Source organism: Bufo bufo, chromosome 8 (assembly GCF_905171765.1).
Source record: "Bufo bufo chromosome 8, aBufBuf1.1, whole genome shotgun sequence".
In the NCBI taxonomy this organism is placed as follows: Eukaryota; Metazoa; Chordata; class Amphibia; order Anura; family Bufonidae; genus Bufo; species Bufo bufo.
In genome coordinates, this window is record NC_053396.1 from 186318048 (window position 1) to 186335475 (window position 17428).

The window sequence follows — 17428 nt, forward strand, 5'->3', positions numbered from 1 at the left end:
ATCTGTCCATAGGATGTTGTTCCAGAACTGTGAAGGCTTTTTTAGATGTTGTTTGGCAAACTCTAATCTGGCCTTCCTGTTTTTGAGGCTCACCAATGGTTTACATCTTGTGGTGAACCCTCTGTATTCACTCTGGTGAAGTCTTCTCTTGATTGTTGACTTTGACACACATACACCTACCTCCCAGAGAGTGTTCTTAATCTGGCCAACTGTTGTGAAGTGTGTTTTCTTCAACAGGAAAATAATTATTCGGTCATCCACCACAGTTGTTTTCCGCGGTCTAGCAGGTCTTTTGGTGTTGCTGAGCTCACCGGTGCGTTCCGTCTTTTTAAGAATGTTCCAAACAGTTGTTCTGGCCACGCCTAATGTTTTTGCTATCTCTCTGATGGGTTTGTTGTGTTTTTTCAGCCTAATGATGGCTTGCTTCACTGATAGTGACAGCTCTTTGGATCTCATCTTGAGAGTTGAAAGCAACAGATTCCAAATGCAAATAGCACATTTGAAATAAACTCTGGACCTTTTATCTGCTCATTGTAATTGGGATAATGAGGGAATAACACACACCTGGCCATGGAACAGCTGAGAAGCCAATTGTGCCATTACTTTTGGTCCCTAACAAGTGGGAGGCACATATGCAAACTGTTGTAATTCCTACACCGTTCACCTGATTTGGATGTAAATACCCTCAAATCAAAGCTGACAGTCTGCAGTTAAAGCACATCTTGTTTGTTTCATTTCAAATCCATTGTGGTGGTGTATAGAGCCACAAATGTTATAATTGTGTCGATGTCCCAATATTTATGAACCTGACTGTATGTCAATATCTACCTCTCCCTGTTAGTTTATTATATTGTTTCTTTTATGGTGGGAGTTTCTAAAAGTATCTGTTTTTAGGTATAAGTTATCACTTGAGCAGTTACTTGCTCAATAACCCCTTAATATAACGAAGAAAGGTATTATTTTAATAAGCACATTATTTCCTACTTATTTAACCTATGTAAAAGGATCCTAATCCAATGTTATGTGTTGTTGTCCCTCCTCCCCCAACCAAACCAGGTTCAATCCCCGGGTAATGACATCCCCCGCTCAGTAGTACATCTGAATACATAAAAGTTTGTAATATTTCTTATCGTAGCCACACAAAAAAAATTGGGTTTAGTGGCCCAAGAAACCGTGATCTGTAAAAAGTATACAGGGAGATGCAGCTACATTTCTCTGCATAGTCTGCCTCTAGGATGAGCAGGTATTTCAGAGTCAGATCAATGAGCTTACTGGTATAGTGAAATCTCAAATCAATAAATGGACGACCATGCTGTTGATTTGCAAACGTGGCCATCGTAACACAGTCCTGATAACTCACCTTCATCAAAGACTGGGGCATTTCTTTAGTGCTCACGTGCAGCATGGTGCCCAGTATGGGCAGTGGTGGTGGTCCGGGGGGCAGATTTTTTTTTTTTAGTTTCCTCCTCCATGTGAAGAAATACAGGATAAGGCTGACCAAGACGGCAAGGAGAAGCGTCCCTGATACTCCCAGCTCCATTGTGAATATAAACCTGCAGTGTTAGCAAAATATATTATAGTCACTGCATATAGGAGTGTTCCCTACACCCTGTGACCTTTACACCTGTCTGTCCAACGTGCTCTATATGCAAAGACGCAATGACATCATTACACTTACAAGGTAGTGATATGCACAGTGATAACGTATTGGGTAAAACACTGCATTGGAAAAGACATGCAAGGACTTACATGTCCATGTGATAAGTGGAGATACTGATATCATGTGTTAAACATTACAATCTATAATAACCTATCATGTGGAACAATATGGGAAAGGGACAGGAACATACAGAGATTATAACCGAAATACTCCTCAATAACAATGAGAAAATCATATGTGAGCGCCAACTTAATAAATCCAATAGACAAGAACACACATGTACATGAATAACAAATATTTTATTAAATAGTCACATAAAGGACAACCAAAATAGACAATAGTAAAAGTAGTAGGTATAAAGCAGTAATGTGGTGGCACTACAGACCAGCGCCACACCAAGGTTACACAAAATCGCTGTATCCCCTTAGTGCACGCCTCCTAATGGCCTGAAAGTACTATACCGAGATACATTATCTCATCCACAGGCCAAAGGGAAACGTGCGCTTAAGTGATCATACAGGTGATACCATGCCAGTCAGATCATGAAAGTTAATGGACATAGTGTATGGATAACATATCCAAAACATCGGACATACTTATATGCCACATACATCCAGCACATGAATAGTTACAACCGGCATGTAAAACATCTATCTAAAAGTAATGGGGAATCAACCTTGGAGCCTTGGTGAGCGCACCCTGACGCGCGTTTCGCTCAGCTTTTTCAAAGGGGCGTGTCTATCCTGCCAACATAGTCATCTTAAATAGAGCTGCAGCTGAGAGAATCAGCCAATCACCAAACACCGTATGCCTCGCTACGTCACATCCTATCCTACGTCACATCCGCCCACATTGGAAACCGGATGTAGGAACCTCAACGACACCTCGGCCCGCATCACACCATACACTGCGCTGTCAGTCCGGTTGCGTAACGTCCTCCCATACTGGAGTCAGGGAGCTGATTCGCAACGTCACTTCCGCCCACACCACAATCTGGGGACGTCCATACACGTAAGTTAAGTCCGTCCCACATAGCGTGATCAGGATCCGTCTTCACGAGTCCTATAATGACTAATGTTACCATGACTGCGGATACTACGGTATTACTTCACCATTATGATACGATCTGGGCAGTAACGTCCGTCACCAGACCAGAGGTCAATTCCCTAATCACAAAATTATACATCTACACAAATCGCCTCAGCAGTACAGATTTACGATATCAGAATCATAGCAACACAGTGGAAAAATGGAGTCAACTACTGGGGGTGCAGTTATAACAACAAAGGAGGTAGGAAAAGGAAACAGATGAACAAAGACTAACCCCTGAACCATAATTGATCCACATTGTTGTCATGGAGTATCAATAATTATTAATTAATACATTATTAATAATTAATAAATAGATCATGCATAATAAATAGTACATAATACTTCATCGATAAATCCCTTTGGCCTGTGGATGAGATAATGTATCTCGGTATAGTACTTTCAGGCCATTAGGAGGCGTTCACTAAGGGGATACAGCGATTTTGTGTAACCTTGGTGTGGCGCTGGTCTGTAGTGCCACCACATTACTGCTTTATACCTACTACTTTTACTATTGTCTATTTTGGTTGTCCTTTATGTGACTATTTAATAGAACATACAGAGATCTCATATGGCCCCATAGCAAAAGTTATACACCGGTCTTAATAACCTCTTGCGCTGGCGGTGTATCCGCCCAAGTTATGTAGAGGAGCTGGTCTCTACATAACTTTGGCGCATCTGCTGCTGGTCTAAAGGTAAGTCAGTTTCCTTGCTGTAGACCTGCTGTGCGCGGGGAAAAGTCGCAGATTGCAGTGCAAATAACCTCTGCGTATATCTGACAGTAAATGACCTCCTTAGTATGGACCCTGGCCCCATCCATCTTCCCAGTGCATGTGTGTCAAACAGTGACCGGCCACAAAGCGGGACATCCCAGAATTCACCAAATTTTTATTATAAAAAAAATTATAATAAAAGACGATCACCCTCAGTCTCACCTACTTTGTCTTACTTGTACATCAGAAAAAATTGAACAGGTGCTTCAAAATGTGGTGCTCATTCTGAACACCATATTTCTCAATGCATTTACACCAGACAAATGTCTTTAGTACATTGATGAATCTCACCCCATACTTCTCTAAAACTCATTGCTACTCTTTAGATCAGGGATAGGGAACCTTCGTAGACGCGCACTATGACCTGACTCTGTGTGCTGGAAGAAGACCAGGGAGGGTAAGTGAATCTGCCAAGTGACAGCGCCATCCGGAGCTGGAGAGGTAAGTTTTAATTTTTTTATTTATTACTTTTCTGAGGTCTGATTGGGGCTGATCTGAGGGTGGGGAGGGTCTGATAGGGTCTGATCTGATGCTGAGGGGTTCTGGTGGCGGATGATCTGAGGCTGGGGGGGGGTCTGATCTGAGGCTGGGGGGGCCTATTGGGGATTCTGATCTGAGGCTGGGGTCTGATGGCGGTCAGATCTGAGGCTGGGGGTGCTTATGGAGTCTGATCTGAGGCTGGGGGCTGTGATCTGATGATGGGGGTCTAATATGGGTCTGATCTGAGGCTGGGGTGCCTGATGGGGGCTGCTCTGAGGTTGAGAGGTCTGATGTGGGTGTGATCTGTGTGGAAGGCGCAGCACTATGAAGTGCCTTTTGCGCTGTGGCATTAGAAGAATTTGGATATCTCTAACTTTATAGTCCGACCAGACTGTCTGTTACTCTGCTTTAATTCTTCTAGCGCCGTTCTATGGAAACAGTAGGCTTAAAGAGCTGTCACGAGGGTGTCGAGGACCACGCCTGACTCCGTTATACCCGGGGTCAGGAAGTCGCAGCGGTTGGCTGCACGCTCTATTTAAGATAGGGCTGTTTTCCTTATGGTAGCTTTCTGGGTTTGCTTAGCAAACCCTTTTGGCTCACTCAGGGATCCGTAGCTCCTTCTCCTCAGCTGTTCCTTGTCCAGCACTCCCAGACCTCCTTATATTTCTCTCTCACACTTCTCTGGTTGCCAGAGATAGAGCTTCCTGCCTGGACATCTATTCTGACCTTCTGGAGCTGTGTTGCTGCGTTCGCTGGTAGTTGGTCCAGTACGCTACCCTCCAGATCCCTGTTGGACCTTTTTGGTTTATTGTGGTCGCCCACCTGGGTGTATGTGTTTGTATGTTTTGTCTGTCCTCTCCCTGGTGTTTCCCTCTTAGTGATAGTGGTGTGGACTAGCGATCCCACCGGCCTGTTCACTATCCAGGGCTCATATTAGGGAAAGCCAGGGTTTAGGCACGCGATCGCCGCACGGGTGAGGAACCCGTCTAGGGACGTCAGGGCAGTCAGGTGCCAGCCGCAAGGTGAGTTAGGGGTCAAATCCTTTCCCTCTCCCTTGGGCAGGGCTTTCCCTGTTTTCCTCCCTGTGCGTGTCGTCGGTCATTACATTATCTCTGGCCATTATTTTGTGTAGGTAAAAAAAAAAAAAAAAAAAAAAAATTTTTTTACCTACTTAGAATCCAGTATGGATCAAATTGCTGCTCTGTCCAAACAATTTCATGGCCTGTCTTTGGAGGTGGTAGGATTGAAGGCGTCGGTCCTCCAGCAACAGCAGCAATTACAACTGACTGCAAGCCCAGCGGTTGCTACTGGTAACCAGGTTGTTGCGGAACCCAAGGTCCCTCTCCCTGACAGATTTTCTGGGGGAAGGGACAAGTTTTTGACATTCCGTGAGGCCTGTAAGTTATATTTTAAACTGCGCCCTTACTCCTCTGGTAATGAAGATCAGCGGGTGGGGGTTGTTATTTCCCTGCTGCAGGGGGATCCGCAGTCCTGGGCGTTCTCTTTACCTACTGATTCCCAGGCTCTTCGGTCAGTGGATGAGTTTTTTGGGGCCTTGGGTCTCATATATGATGACCCTGACCGAGTCGCCCTGGCTGAATCAAGATTACGGAGACTCTTACAAGGAGAGCGGCCGGTAGAGGAGTATTGCTCTGAATTCCGTAGGTGGGCTACGGATACCCAATGGAACGACCCGGCTCTCAGGAGTCAGTTCTGCTCTGGGTTATCCGAAAGGGTTAAGGATGCGCTTGCATTATATGAGACCCCCTTTTCCCTTGATGCGGTTATGTCCCTTTCTATCCGAATAGATAGACGCCTTAGGGTCAGGTTGAAAAAACCGGAGCAATTGGTAACCCCTCCCAAGCAGCAGTTAGTCTGTACGGACTTAGACGAGCCTATGCAGCTAGGAGGAACTACTCGTCAGGTCCGTCCTCCTGAGGCTCGCCGTAGGCGTGGGGTTTTTTTTTTTTGTGGGGAGAGGGGTCATTTCATTAATGTCTGTCCTTCTTTCCTCAGAAACAAAAGACCGTCGGAAAAACTACTAACCCCAGGCTGTGTGGAGGATGTCAGCCGGGGGGTATACGTTTCCTCCATACGTACATCGCAATTTGTGTTGCCAGCGGTTATTATTTTTGGTGATAAGACGGAGACTATTTCTTTCTTTCTAGACAGTGGAGCAGGGGTAAATTTGATAGATGCCCATTTTGCCCGCACTTTGGGTTTGTCTCTCTGTACTTTACAGAGACCCATTCCCATATTCGCTATTGATTCTGCTCCCCTGTCTCAGAGAAACCTCACGCACATTGTTCATAATTTACACCTTCGGGTAGGGGACCACCATAATGAGATGCTTTCAGGTTATGTTCTGGAGGGGCTTCCCACTCCGGTAGTGCTGGGTCTTCCCTGGTTGGTAGCGCACAATCCAGTGGTGGATTGGCAGGCCAGGGAGATATTGGAGTGGAGTGAGCAGTGCAGAGAAAATTGCTTAAATAGCAATTGCTTAGTCGCCTCCATAACTACCCTACCTACATTTATTTCGGACTTTGAGGATGTTTTTTCTGAAAAGGGTTGTCAGAAGTTACCACCTTATCGTCCTTATGATTGCCCGGTTAACCTTATTCCCGGCGCAAAATTACCCAAGACCAGGTTATATAATCTTTCGGGTCCAGAGAGACAAGCCATGAAAGATTATATCTCCGAGAGCTTGGCTAAGGGACACATCAGACCCTCTTCTTCACCCGTGGCTGCAGGGTTTTTCTTCGTTAAAAAGAAAGATGGGGGCCTGCGTCCTTGCTTAGATTTTCGCGAATTAAATCAGATAACCATCCGAGACCCATACCCTCTTCCTCTCATTCCTGACCTGTTTAATCAGATTGCGGGTGCTAGGTGGTTCTCCAAACTTGATCTTAGGGGTGCCTACAATCTGATTTGTATTAAGGAGGGGGATGAGTGGAAGACAGCGTTTAACACCCCTGAGGGGCATTATGAAAATCTAGTTATGCCTTTCGGTCTGACCAATGCTCCTGCCGTCTTTCAACATTTCGTTAATTACATTTTTAGTCATCTAATCGGCAGGTTTGTGGTAATATACCTAGATGATATTTTAATTTATTCGTCCGATCTGAAAACACATGAGGTGCATGTCAGACAAGTACTGCAGGTCCTACGGATGAATGAATTATATGCTAAAATTGAAAAATGTGTCTTCGCCGTTCAGGAGATACAATTCCTGGGTTATTTTTTATCTGCGTCAGGTTTCCGTATGGATCCTAGGAAGGTCCAGGCAATTTTAGATTGGGATCTTCCTGAGAACCTCAAAGCACTACAACGGTTCTTGGGCTTCGCGAATTTCTATAGGAAATTCATTAAAAATTATTCACTTATTGTAAAACCGCTTACTGACATGACTAGGAAGGGGACTGATTTTTCTAAATGGTCTGACGCCGCTAAAGTTGCTTTTTCCTCTCTAAAAGAGAGGTTTACCTCAGCACCTGTACTGGTCCAACCTGATGTCTCTCAGCCTTTTATTGTTGAAGTCGATGCGTCAGAGGTGGGAGTGGGGGCGGTGCTGTCTCAGGGTCCGTCTCCTGGCAAATGGCGTCCTTGTGCTTTCTTTTCTAAAAAACTATCTGCAGCAGAAAAGAACTACGATATTGGCAATAGGGAACTATTAGCTATTAAACTTGCGTTTGAGGAGTGGCGTCATTTCTTAGAGGGGGCAGTCCACCCCGTCACTGTAATTACGGACCACAAAAATCTTCTGTACCTCGAATCAGCTAAGCGTCTCACCCCTAGACAGGCTAGGTGGTCGCTATTTTTTACCAGGTTTAACTTTGTGATTACCTATCGTCCTGGGGCAAAGAACACCAAGGCTGATGCACTATCTCGTTGTTTCCCTGGAGGGGGTAATGTGAGTGATCCGGTACCCATTCTTCAAAGAGGAGTGGTTGTTTCTGCGGTACACTCTGTTTTGGAGGGGAAGGTGTTAGAGGGCCAGGGGGACGCCCCGGTCTCTTGCCCCTCAGAGAAATTGTTTGTACCGTTGAACTTACGTTTCGAATTATTAAAGGAACATCATAATTCGGCACTTGCTGGGCACCCGGGTAGTAAAGCAACCTTGGAACTATTGTCTCGTCGTTTTTGGTGGCCAAGGTTGCGTCAGGATGTATTGGATTTTGTGTCTTCTTGTTCTACCTGTGCGCGCGCAAAAGTTTCACATACACGTCCTGCAGGGTCTCTATTACCACTCGTCATTCCCAATAGACCGTGGACACATCTGTCAATGGATTTTATCACTGACTTACCTTTGTCTGCGGGTAAAACAGTTATTTTGGTAGTAGTGGACAGGTTTAGCAAAATGGTACACTTCATTGCGTTACCCGCACTACCTAATGCTAAGACTCTTGCTCAGGTATTCGTCAGTGAAATCGTGAAGCTTCACGGGGTCCCCTCCGATGTTGTTTCGGATCGGGGTACCCAGTTTATTTCTAAATTTTGGAAAGCTTTTTGTTCTCGTTTGGGGGTACACTTGTCCTTTTCCTCTGCTTTCCATCCTCAGTCGAATGGACAGACTGAGCATACCAACCAAAACCTTGAGACATATCTAAGATGTTTTGTGTCTGAAAACCAAGAGTTGTGGTCATCATATTTACCGTTAGCTGAGTTTGCATAAATAATCGTCGTCAGGAATCCACTGGCAAGTCACCATTTCTTGGTGCATATGGTTTTCATCCCCAATTCTGTACTTTCAAAGAGGGGGGGTCTTCTGGGGTTCCCGAAGAGGAACGGTTTTCGTCATCTCTTTCATCGGTATGGCAGAAGGTGCAAGCTAACTTGAAAAATATGGGAGGTAAATACAAATGCATGGCTGATAAGAGACGGTCGCCAGGTCCGGACCTAGGAGTGAATGACTATGTGTGGTTGTCTACTAGGAATATTAAATTGAAGGTTCCCTCTTGGAAACTGGGTCCTAGGTTTATTGGCCCTTACAAAATTGTAGCCATCATCAACCCCGTGGCTTTTCGCCTGGAGTTACCTCAGACTTTTAAAATTCATAATGTTTTTCATAAGTCGTTACTCAAAAAATATGTTCCACCTCTAGAACCATCACCGCTGCCACCCCCTCCTGTTGTCGTGGATGGTAATCTAGAATTTCAGATATCCAAAATTGTTAATTCTCGTCGGGTCCGCCGCTCTCTTCAATATCTGGTGCATTGGAGAGGTTACGGTCCCGAGGAAAGAATGTGGGTTCCTGCGTCTGAGGTAAACGCCGACAGGTTAGTTCGGGTTTTTCATGCCTCTCATCCTGGGAGACCTGGTCCTGAGTCCCCTCGTAGAGAGGGGGGTACTGTCACGAGGGTGTCGAGGACCACGCCTGACTCCGTTATACCCGGGGTCAGGAAGTCGCAGCGGTTGGCTGCACGCTCTATTTAAGATAGGGCTGTTTTCCTTATGGTAGCTTTCTGGGTTTGCTTAGCAAACCCTTTTGGCTCACTCAGGGATCCGTAGCTCCTTCTCCTCAGCTGTTCCTTGTCCAGCACTCCCAGACCTCCTTATATTTCTCTCTCACACTTCTCTGGTTGCCAGAGATAGAGCTTCCTGCCTGGACATCTATTCTGACCTTCTGGAGCTGTGTTGCTGCGTTCGCTGGTAGTTGGTCCAGTACGCTACCCTCCAGATCCCTGTTGGACCTTTTTGGTTTATTGTGGTCGCCCACCTGGGTGTATGTGTTTGTATGTTTTGTCTGTCCTCTCCCTGGTGTTTCCCTCTTAGTGATAGTGGTGTGGACTAGCGATCCCACCGGCCTGTTCACTATCCAGGGCTCATATTAGGGAAAGCCAGGGTTTAGGCACGCGATCGCCGCACGGGTGAGGAACCCGTCTAGGGACGTCAGGGCAGTCAGGTGCCAGCCGCAAGGTGAGTTAGGGGTCACCACCTTTCCCTCTCCCTTGGGCAGGGCTTTCCCTGTTTTCCTCCCTGTGCGTGTCGTCGGTCATTACAAGAGCACACCAAATGCTTGAAATAACTTCTTTATTAACTTCGACTTTTTTTCATATATAACACTGCCGCCTCCGCAGCAGATAGTCCATGTACAAAACACGTATTGAATAAAGTATCACAAAATGGCGGTATGCATAAGATGGTGGTTTAACTGTTCAATCTTGTTATTCAACATAAAATGGTGGATATATTTCTCTCTTCAGTATCTGTACTCTCACTTTAAGTTATTTAAGCACTTTATGATCTCTCTGAGAGGTATATCTGAGGTTTAACCAATAGTTCTACTTGCTCTACTTGGTTTGCGGTTTGCTCTATACAATTGCTTTGAGCAGTTTGCTTTTATGGCTCAGTATGATCTGGTTTGAGCAGTTCGCAATTTGGTGGAACCATTTTGGGCTCTTTGCTTCCATAAAGCTGAACTCTGACTGAAACTGTATGTCTGTTCAGCTCCTCTCTCTGGTGTAATGATTCTAGCAGCTTCTGCTAGGGAATTTCCCACACAGGCTCAGAGTGAGGCTGGCTGTGATTGGTCAAGACTCCTGCTCAGTCATTGAGCTTACCTTACATTCATATAATGAATCTTAAAGGCATATTATCTTTTCTGCTTCTGTGAACACAAAATATAACTGTTACATGACCTCTAAAACATGAAGTCACAGTAAATAACTCTGCTTTTGTCTTTCACATATAAACATAGGAACTGTATTAAGGTTATTAGCAGGTCTAGCTGTATACACATATAAGCCATATTAGCAACCTAGGACAGGTCATAGCTGGCCAGCTACAATCTGAGGCTGGGGGTCTGATCTAAGGCTGGGGAGGGACTGATGAGGGTCTGATCTGAGGCTGATGTAGGCTCGGGGGTATGATAGGAGGCTGATTTGAGGCTGATGGAGGTGGGGGGGCAGATCTGAGGCTCAGAAAGTAACAAAGGCAGTTGCAAAGAAAGAGGCAGGGACAGTGGCAGGCAGAGTGAAAGCTGGGTGAACCCCTCTCTGGACCTACCTGGGATGAGCTTGTCTGCCATTACTAAATAAATAAAATATGGGTGATTGAGTCAGCACAACCCTGTATGCAGGTGCACATCATCCAGCATAGAGGCAGGGCAGAATGCTGGTTGCAGAGTGCTATTGCAAATAAATAAAATAGTCTCTGGTACGTTGTCTTTTTCCGCGTCGCAGGTCCCAATCTTGAAGTGGGTACAGTTCACATAAATCTCAATCCTTTTTTCAGTTCCAGAAGGCAGGAAAAACACCACTTTAGACTCCCTCCAATAATCCGTGGATATATGGAAGCAAAAGGCCACAGAAAGCAGCAGAGTCTCCACTCATTCGCCTCTGATTCCCCAATCAAACATTTTAAATAAATAAATAAATAAATAAAACTCACCTCTCCAGGTCTGGATGGCGCTGCTACTTGGCAGATTCACTTACCCTCCCTGGTCTTCTTCCTGCCGCGCTGTACTGTGACCTGACAGTGCACAGTGTCAGGTCAAAGTGCACGTCTACATGCACTACGTCCTGACACTGTACATGCCTTGGGGCCAGAAGAAGACCATGGAAGGTGAGTACAGCTAGCAATGCGCTGTTCTCACCTTTCTGTGCTTCCCGCATGCTAATGACCGCTTCCATAATGGAAACGGTCATTAGCATATTCACAATATGTTCTGGCAGGGAGCCAGGTGCTGGAGGTTCCCCACCCCTGGTGTACAGTACAGTGTGAAGTAATTCTCTTATATACTATAATGGAATGATCATCAGTGGAGATGAGAGCTACTTTTACATGTGTGGGGAATGCTCATCCCCTTAGTTTTTGGGTAGCAGATTGCTGTTTACACAGAATGATTTGCTGTTTAAAAACAATGATTTTGTCTGATTTTGTCTCTTTGTGCAAAAATTGTGTTGGTTTACACACTTTTTAAACCATGTCCCTGATCTGCATGCTTCATCTTGCATTCTGATGTTTGAATTATTTATGGGAACAACTGATCATCTACATTCAATTGATCATCCGCATTCTGGTCAATATGACTTTTAAGTGTACGGCCAGCTTAAAAGATCTACTCTGTAGATTGCGGTCAGTCAAATGTTCGTTTGGACGACACCTTATTGTTTCGGCAGCCATACACATGCATGCTTAGCTGTCACTAGGGCTGCAATGGACTTGTGTGACCTATCATTCCATTTACATGGAGGCAGAGGTCCCTTGCTCTCATGATCGGTTGAGATCCTTGTGGTTGGACCCCCTCCAATCAAATATTTATCTCCTATCTTGTGGATAGGGAATACATTTCTATCTTCTTAGCACAACCCCTAAGTGTAATGTGCCTGGCCACTATATTACACTTCCCGATTTTTGGGTAGTGTGAGCACCGAAGGATGATTGCACATCCATAGGCGCTTGTTTGCCTCATCCTGAAATACAATACAACTAAATCGTCTTTTTATTATCGCCTGAACATCCCTGAATACACAGGGAGATGTGTCGCTGATAATCATGATGAAAGCTGCCCATCAGCCAACAAACTAGCGCTTGCTCATTCATCGGCTGATCGACTGCTCGACTATACAGGCTAATTCCTCGCTAACGCTCATTCCTGATAATTGACTTGAAAACCGTGCAGTCTAATACGGCCCTTTGTGGCAGTCTCAGCACTATGAAGTGCCTTTTGCACTGTGGCATTAGAAGTATTTTGGTATCTTTGACTTTTAGTCTAACCAGACTGTCTATTACTCTGTAATTCCTCTATCGCCGTTCTATGGAAACAGTAGGTTTTAAGAGCACACCAAATGCTTGAAATAACTACTTTATTAACTTCAACTTTTCTTCATATAACACTCCGCAGCATAGTCCACGTACATAACACGTGTTGAAAAGATATCACAAAATGGCGGTATGATTAGGATGGTGGTTCAACTGTTCAATCTTGTCATTCAACATAAAATGGTGGAAATATTTCTCTCTTGAGTATCTGTACTCTCACTTTAAGTTATTTAAGCACTTTATGATCTCTCTGAGAGGTATATCTGAGGTCTAACTAATAGTTCACTTGCTGAATTTGGTCGCAGTAACTATTTGCAGATTGGTTGAGTATGATCTGGTATGGTTGTATGCAATTTGGATTGCAATATGTAATTTGAATTTGGATTTTGAACTTTGTAGTTTGCAATTGAATTTGTAGTTTGCAATTGAATTAGCAATTTGTAGCTTGCAATTTGAATTTGGTGGAACTGTAAGTAAACACACAACTGGTTCAGTATACAGTTCTAATCACTATACTAACAGTAGGAACATTATATAACTGTTTTAAATACCTATTTTCTGCTTCCATAAAAACACAGCTAGCTCTCCGTGGAGTGAATGTCTCTTCAGCTCCTGTATCTGGTGAATAATGATTATAGCAGCTCCTACTTGGGGAATTCCCAGACAGGCTGTGTGTGAGGCTGGCTGTGATTGGTTAAAACTCTTGCTGTGTGAGAAGCTGGCTGTGATTGGTCTAGACTTCTGCCCAGCAACAGATTAACATGCTTTCTGTTGTTTCCGCTGTGTCACTGACCTTACCTAACATTACAAAATTAATCTTAAAGGCATATTATCTTTTTCTGCTTCTGTGAACACAAAATATAACAATTATATGACATCCAAAACATGATGTCACAGTAAATAACTCTGCTTTTGTCTTTAACACATAAACATAGGAACTGTATTAAGGCTATTGGCAGGTCTAGCTGTATACACATATAAGCTATACTAGCAACCTAGGACAGGTCTTAGCTGGCCAGCTACACCCTTAGTCACATGGAATTATGTTATGACATCTCATTGCAAGTCTAGTGAATGCAGTTTATGTTTAGGAGCACAACATAGGTTTGCACAAGGATCCTACTGCCTATAGACACATTCCTCAGTACTAGCAAAGTTTGAGAGCAACCTATACTCTATTCAACTGTATTGACTTGGAGAAACCCTCTGTAGGTCTGAATGAAAGCTGAATGCAGCTTTCTAAAAAAAACAACATAGGTTCTCACACAGCAAGAGAAATATTCACCATGGAAGATGGTGATCATAGTGGGGCATTGCAGTACCACAGAATAGGGAGCTTGCAAGCAGTTCTAGTCATGTAATGTTATCTAATATTATTTCATATTTTAATGTGTTGTAAAGTACCAGCACAGCTTTGCATGGATCTGTTTAACAATCAGCCCCTGCAGGAAGTTAGGTGAGGACTGTGAGGGATGAGAATCCATTTTGTATAAGTATTTCCTCCATCTTGTGCATATGTGGAAAATTAATGAGTCAGCTGGAAGGATGTAGGGAGTTCTATCTACAAGGCCAAGGTAATTTGACGTGCAAGAGAGTTATGTTCTCTCTGTGTTTTGGGATGCGCTGCTAAAGAAGATAAGATGCTATAGAAGTTTTTAACCATTAAAAATTCTGTTAGTATAGTGCTGAAATTTTCCTTATATGAATAACTAATCAAATCACTAGTTTTGATTTTCACCCCTTGGCGGGGTGCCTGATTGGTCTGTTTATCTGTAGTGTTATAAAGATGTATGCTTGTGTGTAATAAAGGAGAGAGAACCTGACTCAGCAGTGTGTCTGTGTCAGCTCTCCGAGCGCTCATATATCCACCAATCAATTGGGACCCCAACAATCATAGAGGTAGTTTTTTTTTTCCCAACAGGACTTGAGATCTGTCCCTAGGGCTAGGCAGTTGTATGTAGGGAAGTGAATAGGAAGTGAAAATAAGTCACATTTGTTCACTCCTAAGGCCATTATCCAGAGAATCACTATCTCTGAGAAATTTTTAAAGAGAAAATCATCTCTACTTCACAGTACTCCAGAGAAGAAGAAAGAAAGATAATGAACTAGAAGGTCCAGAATCTGCAAGGCTGAGCACTGGAGTCAGTCAGTAAGGTATTTGCTGTTTAATGCTGAAAGATACTTCACTGCCATGAGAGAGACGTTACACAATCACACTTGGAACATATTCTTAATCCTGTAGTCCTCAGCTGGGAATTACAGCCACTATTGCAAGAATAATATTGCCAGCCATAGATTGTGCAGAGAGTGACATTAAAGAGACAGAGGGAAAGAGTACTACAATTATCATCCTTGATTAATTCCATAAATTGCTATCTGGGAAGATTTGATACCATTGGATATATTATAATTGCCATTTTGCACTATAGTAAAGCAAGAGAAGTTTATTTTCCTCAACTGCCTTGGTTACTGACTTTAGAACCATTTTCCAGACTCTGCAACCTACTCCTCTTGCCTTACGCCCATATAAAACCTTAACACCAAGTGCACCCCAACTACCATCGGATAGGTGTGCCCTGAGAAAGGGTGCACCCTCCTATTACTGCCCTGGCCCTAGGAAGCATTGGTGTGAGTATTGCCACTGTGAATAAGTATTGCAGCCAGAGCCATTAGCACTTCATCCTCCGCTCCCGCTCCTCCGGGGCTTGCGGCACATATACTTTATAACCAGTGGATCTCATCATTACTCACCTTCACCAAAGACTGGGGCATTCAGTAATGATCAGATGCAAAACAGTTTCCAGTATAGGAAGGGTGGGAGGCCCAATGGGCATGTTTTTGCTCTTCAACTTTTTTCTTCATCTGAAGACACATTTTATTAGTCCACACACTAGCCCACAGGAATCTTAAACATCTCGACTTTTGCTTGCTTTCTGACTCTCTTCTCTCACTCTCTACCATCTGTTCCCTCCAAGACCCATGTACTGCCACCACCCTGTATAACACCACAACAAGTACAGCTCTGGACACTGTTGCCCCCTCACACACAACAAAACCCGAAAAATCAACAGACAACCCTGGCACACCAACCAGACCAAAAAACTCAGACAATCTTCCAGGGCTGCTGATCGGCGATGGAAGAAATCCCAGTCTAAAAATCTATTCACTGCATACAAGCAACCCCTCCTCATATTCAAATCCTCACTCACTGATGCAAAACAGGCCTACTTCTCATCTCTCATATCTTCCCTGGCCCACAGCCCTAAACAACTTTTTAACACTTTTAACTCCCTTCTCCGTCCCCCACCCTTTTCTCTCATCTCAGCTGAGGACTTTGCCACATACTTCAAACAAAAGATAGTCAACATCAAAGAAAGCTTCAGTACACAATCCCCACAGACCCTCTACACAACTGCTCGGTCCTCTTCTCCCAAAACCCACTTCTCCACCATTACAGAAGTTGGTGTTGGTGTCCCGCAAGGCTCTGTCCTAGTACCCCTGCACTTCTCTATTTACACTTTTGGCCTGGGACAGCTTATAGAGTTCCATGGCTTTCTGTATCACTCTTATGCTGATGACACACAAATCTACCTCTCTGGTCCAGACATCAGCACCTTTTTATCCAGAATCCCACAATGTCTATCTTCTATATCATCCTTCTCCTCTCGCTTTCTAAAACTTAACATGGATAAAACAGAATTCATCATTCCCCATCTTGCTCAACTTCCCCAACAGACCTATCTATCACGATCAATGGCTGCGCACTCTCTCCGGTCAACCAACTCCGCTGCCTTGGAGTGACCTTGGATTCTGCCCTCTCCTTCCGACCGCTCATCCAAGCCCTTTCCACCACCTGCCGCCTCCAACTCAAAAACATCTCCCGCATCCGCGCTTTCCTTAACTTTGAATCTGCGAAAATGCTTGTACATGCCCTCATCATCTCCCACCTAGACTACTGCAACATTCTCCTCTGTGGCCTTCCATCTAGCACTCTCGCACCCCTCCAATCTATCCTCAACTCTGCTGCCTGATTAATTCACCTCTCACCCTGTTACTCCTCTGCCTCTCCCCTCTGCCAATCCCTTCACTGGCTCCCCATTGCCCAGCGAATTCAGTTCAAAATACAAATACATACAAGGTCATCCACAACCTGTCCCTTCCCTACATCTCTGAGCTACTTTTCTGATACATCCCCACACGCAATCTACGATCCTCACAAGATCTCCTTCTCTCCTCCCCTCCTATCACCTCTTTCCACAATCACCTCCAAGATTTCTCCCCTGCATCCCCCACACTCTGGAACTCGCTACCCCAACATATCAAAAGAAACCTAAAAACCCACCTCACAAGTCACATGTCTACAACCAGTGACCCTGCTGCCTCTAAACCGCCATCAGTGATGGCCAGTTCGCATTGTTTGCCCGCGAACATATGCGGGCTATCATCTTTTTTCACAAGTCCGGCGAGGCACAGGTAAGTTCTTACCTGTGCCTGTGCGCGAGACGGTCTGAAAAAAAGTGCGGTCAGCGGGAGCAGGCAGTTCCGAGAACAGCCACCGGGGGCCTTCATCGGGCTGTTCTCAGAACTGCCTGCTCCCGGTGACCGCATTTGTTTTCAGACTGGCTCGCAGCACAGGCATAGGTAAGGGCTTACCTGTGCCTCG

At 44.6% G+C, this 17428-nt stretch overlaps 1 protein-coding gene across 2 annotated transcripts in view; it reads right to left on the bottom strand.

Annotated features, from left to right (window-relative positions):
- Positions 1-15629, bottom strand: part of LOC121009426 (cytochrome P450 2G1-like) — a 28551-nt gene extending 12922 nt beyond the window's left edge. Inside the window, exons 1-2 of one of the 2 annotated variants that reach the window (XM_040442537.1) lie at positions 15517-15629; positions 1361-1553 (exon numbers count right to left, since the gene is read on the bottom strand). In XM_040442537.1, the coding sequence (XP_040298471.1) occupies positions 1361-1540 (180 nt within the window). In that variant the 5' untranslated portion in view covers positions 1541-1553; positions 15517-15629. Of the gene's footprint in view, positions 1-1360; positions 1554-15516 lie in introns of those variants that run through there. The other variant, XM_040442538.1, reaches the window with a different exon arrangement.
- Between the last annotated feature and the right edge of the window lie 1799 nt (positions 15630-17428).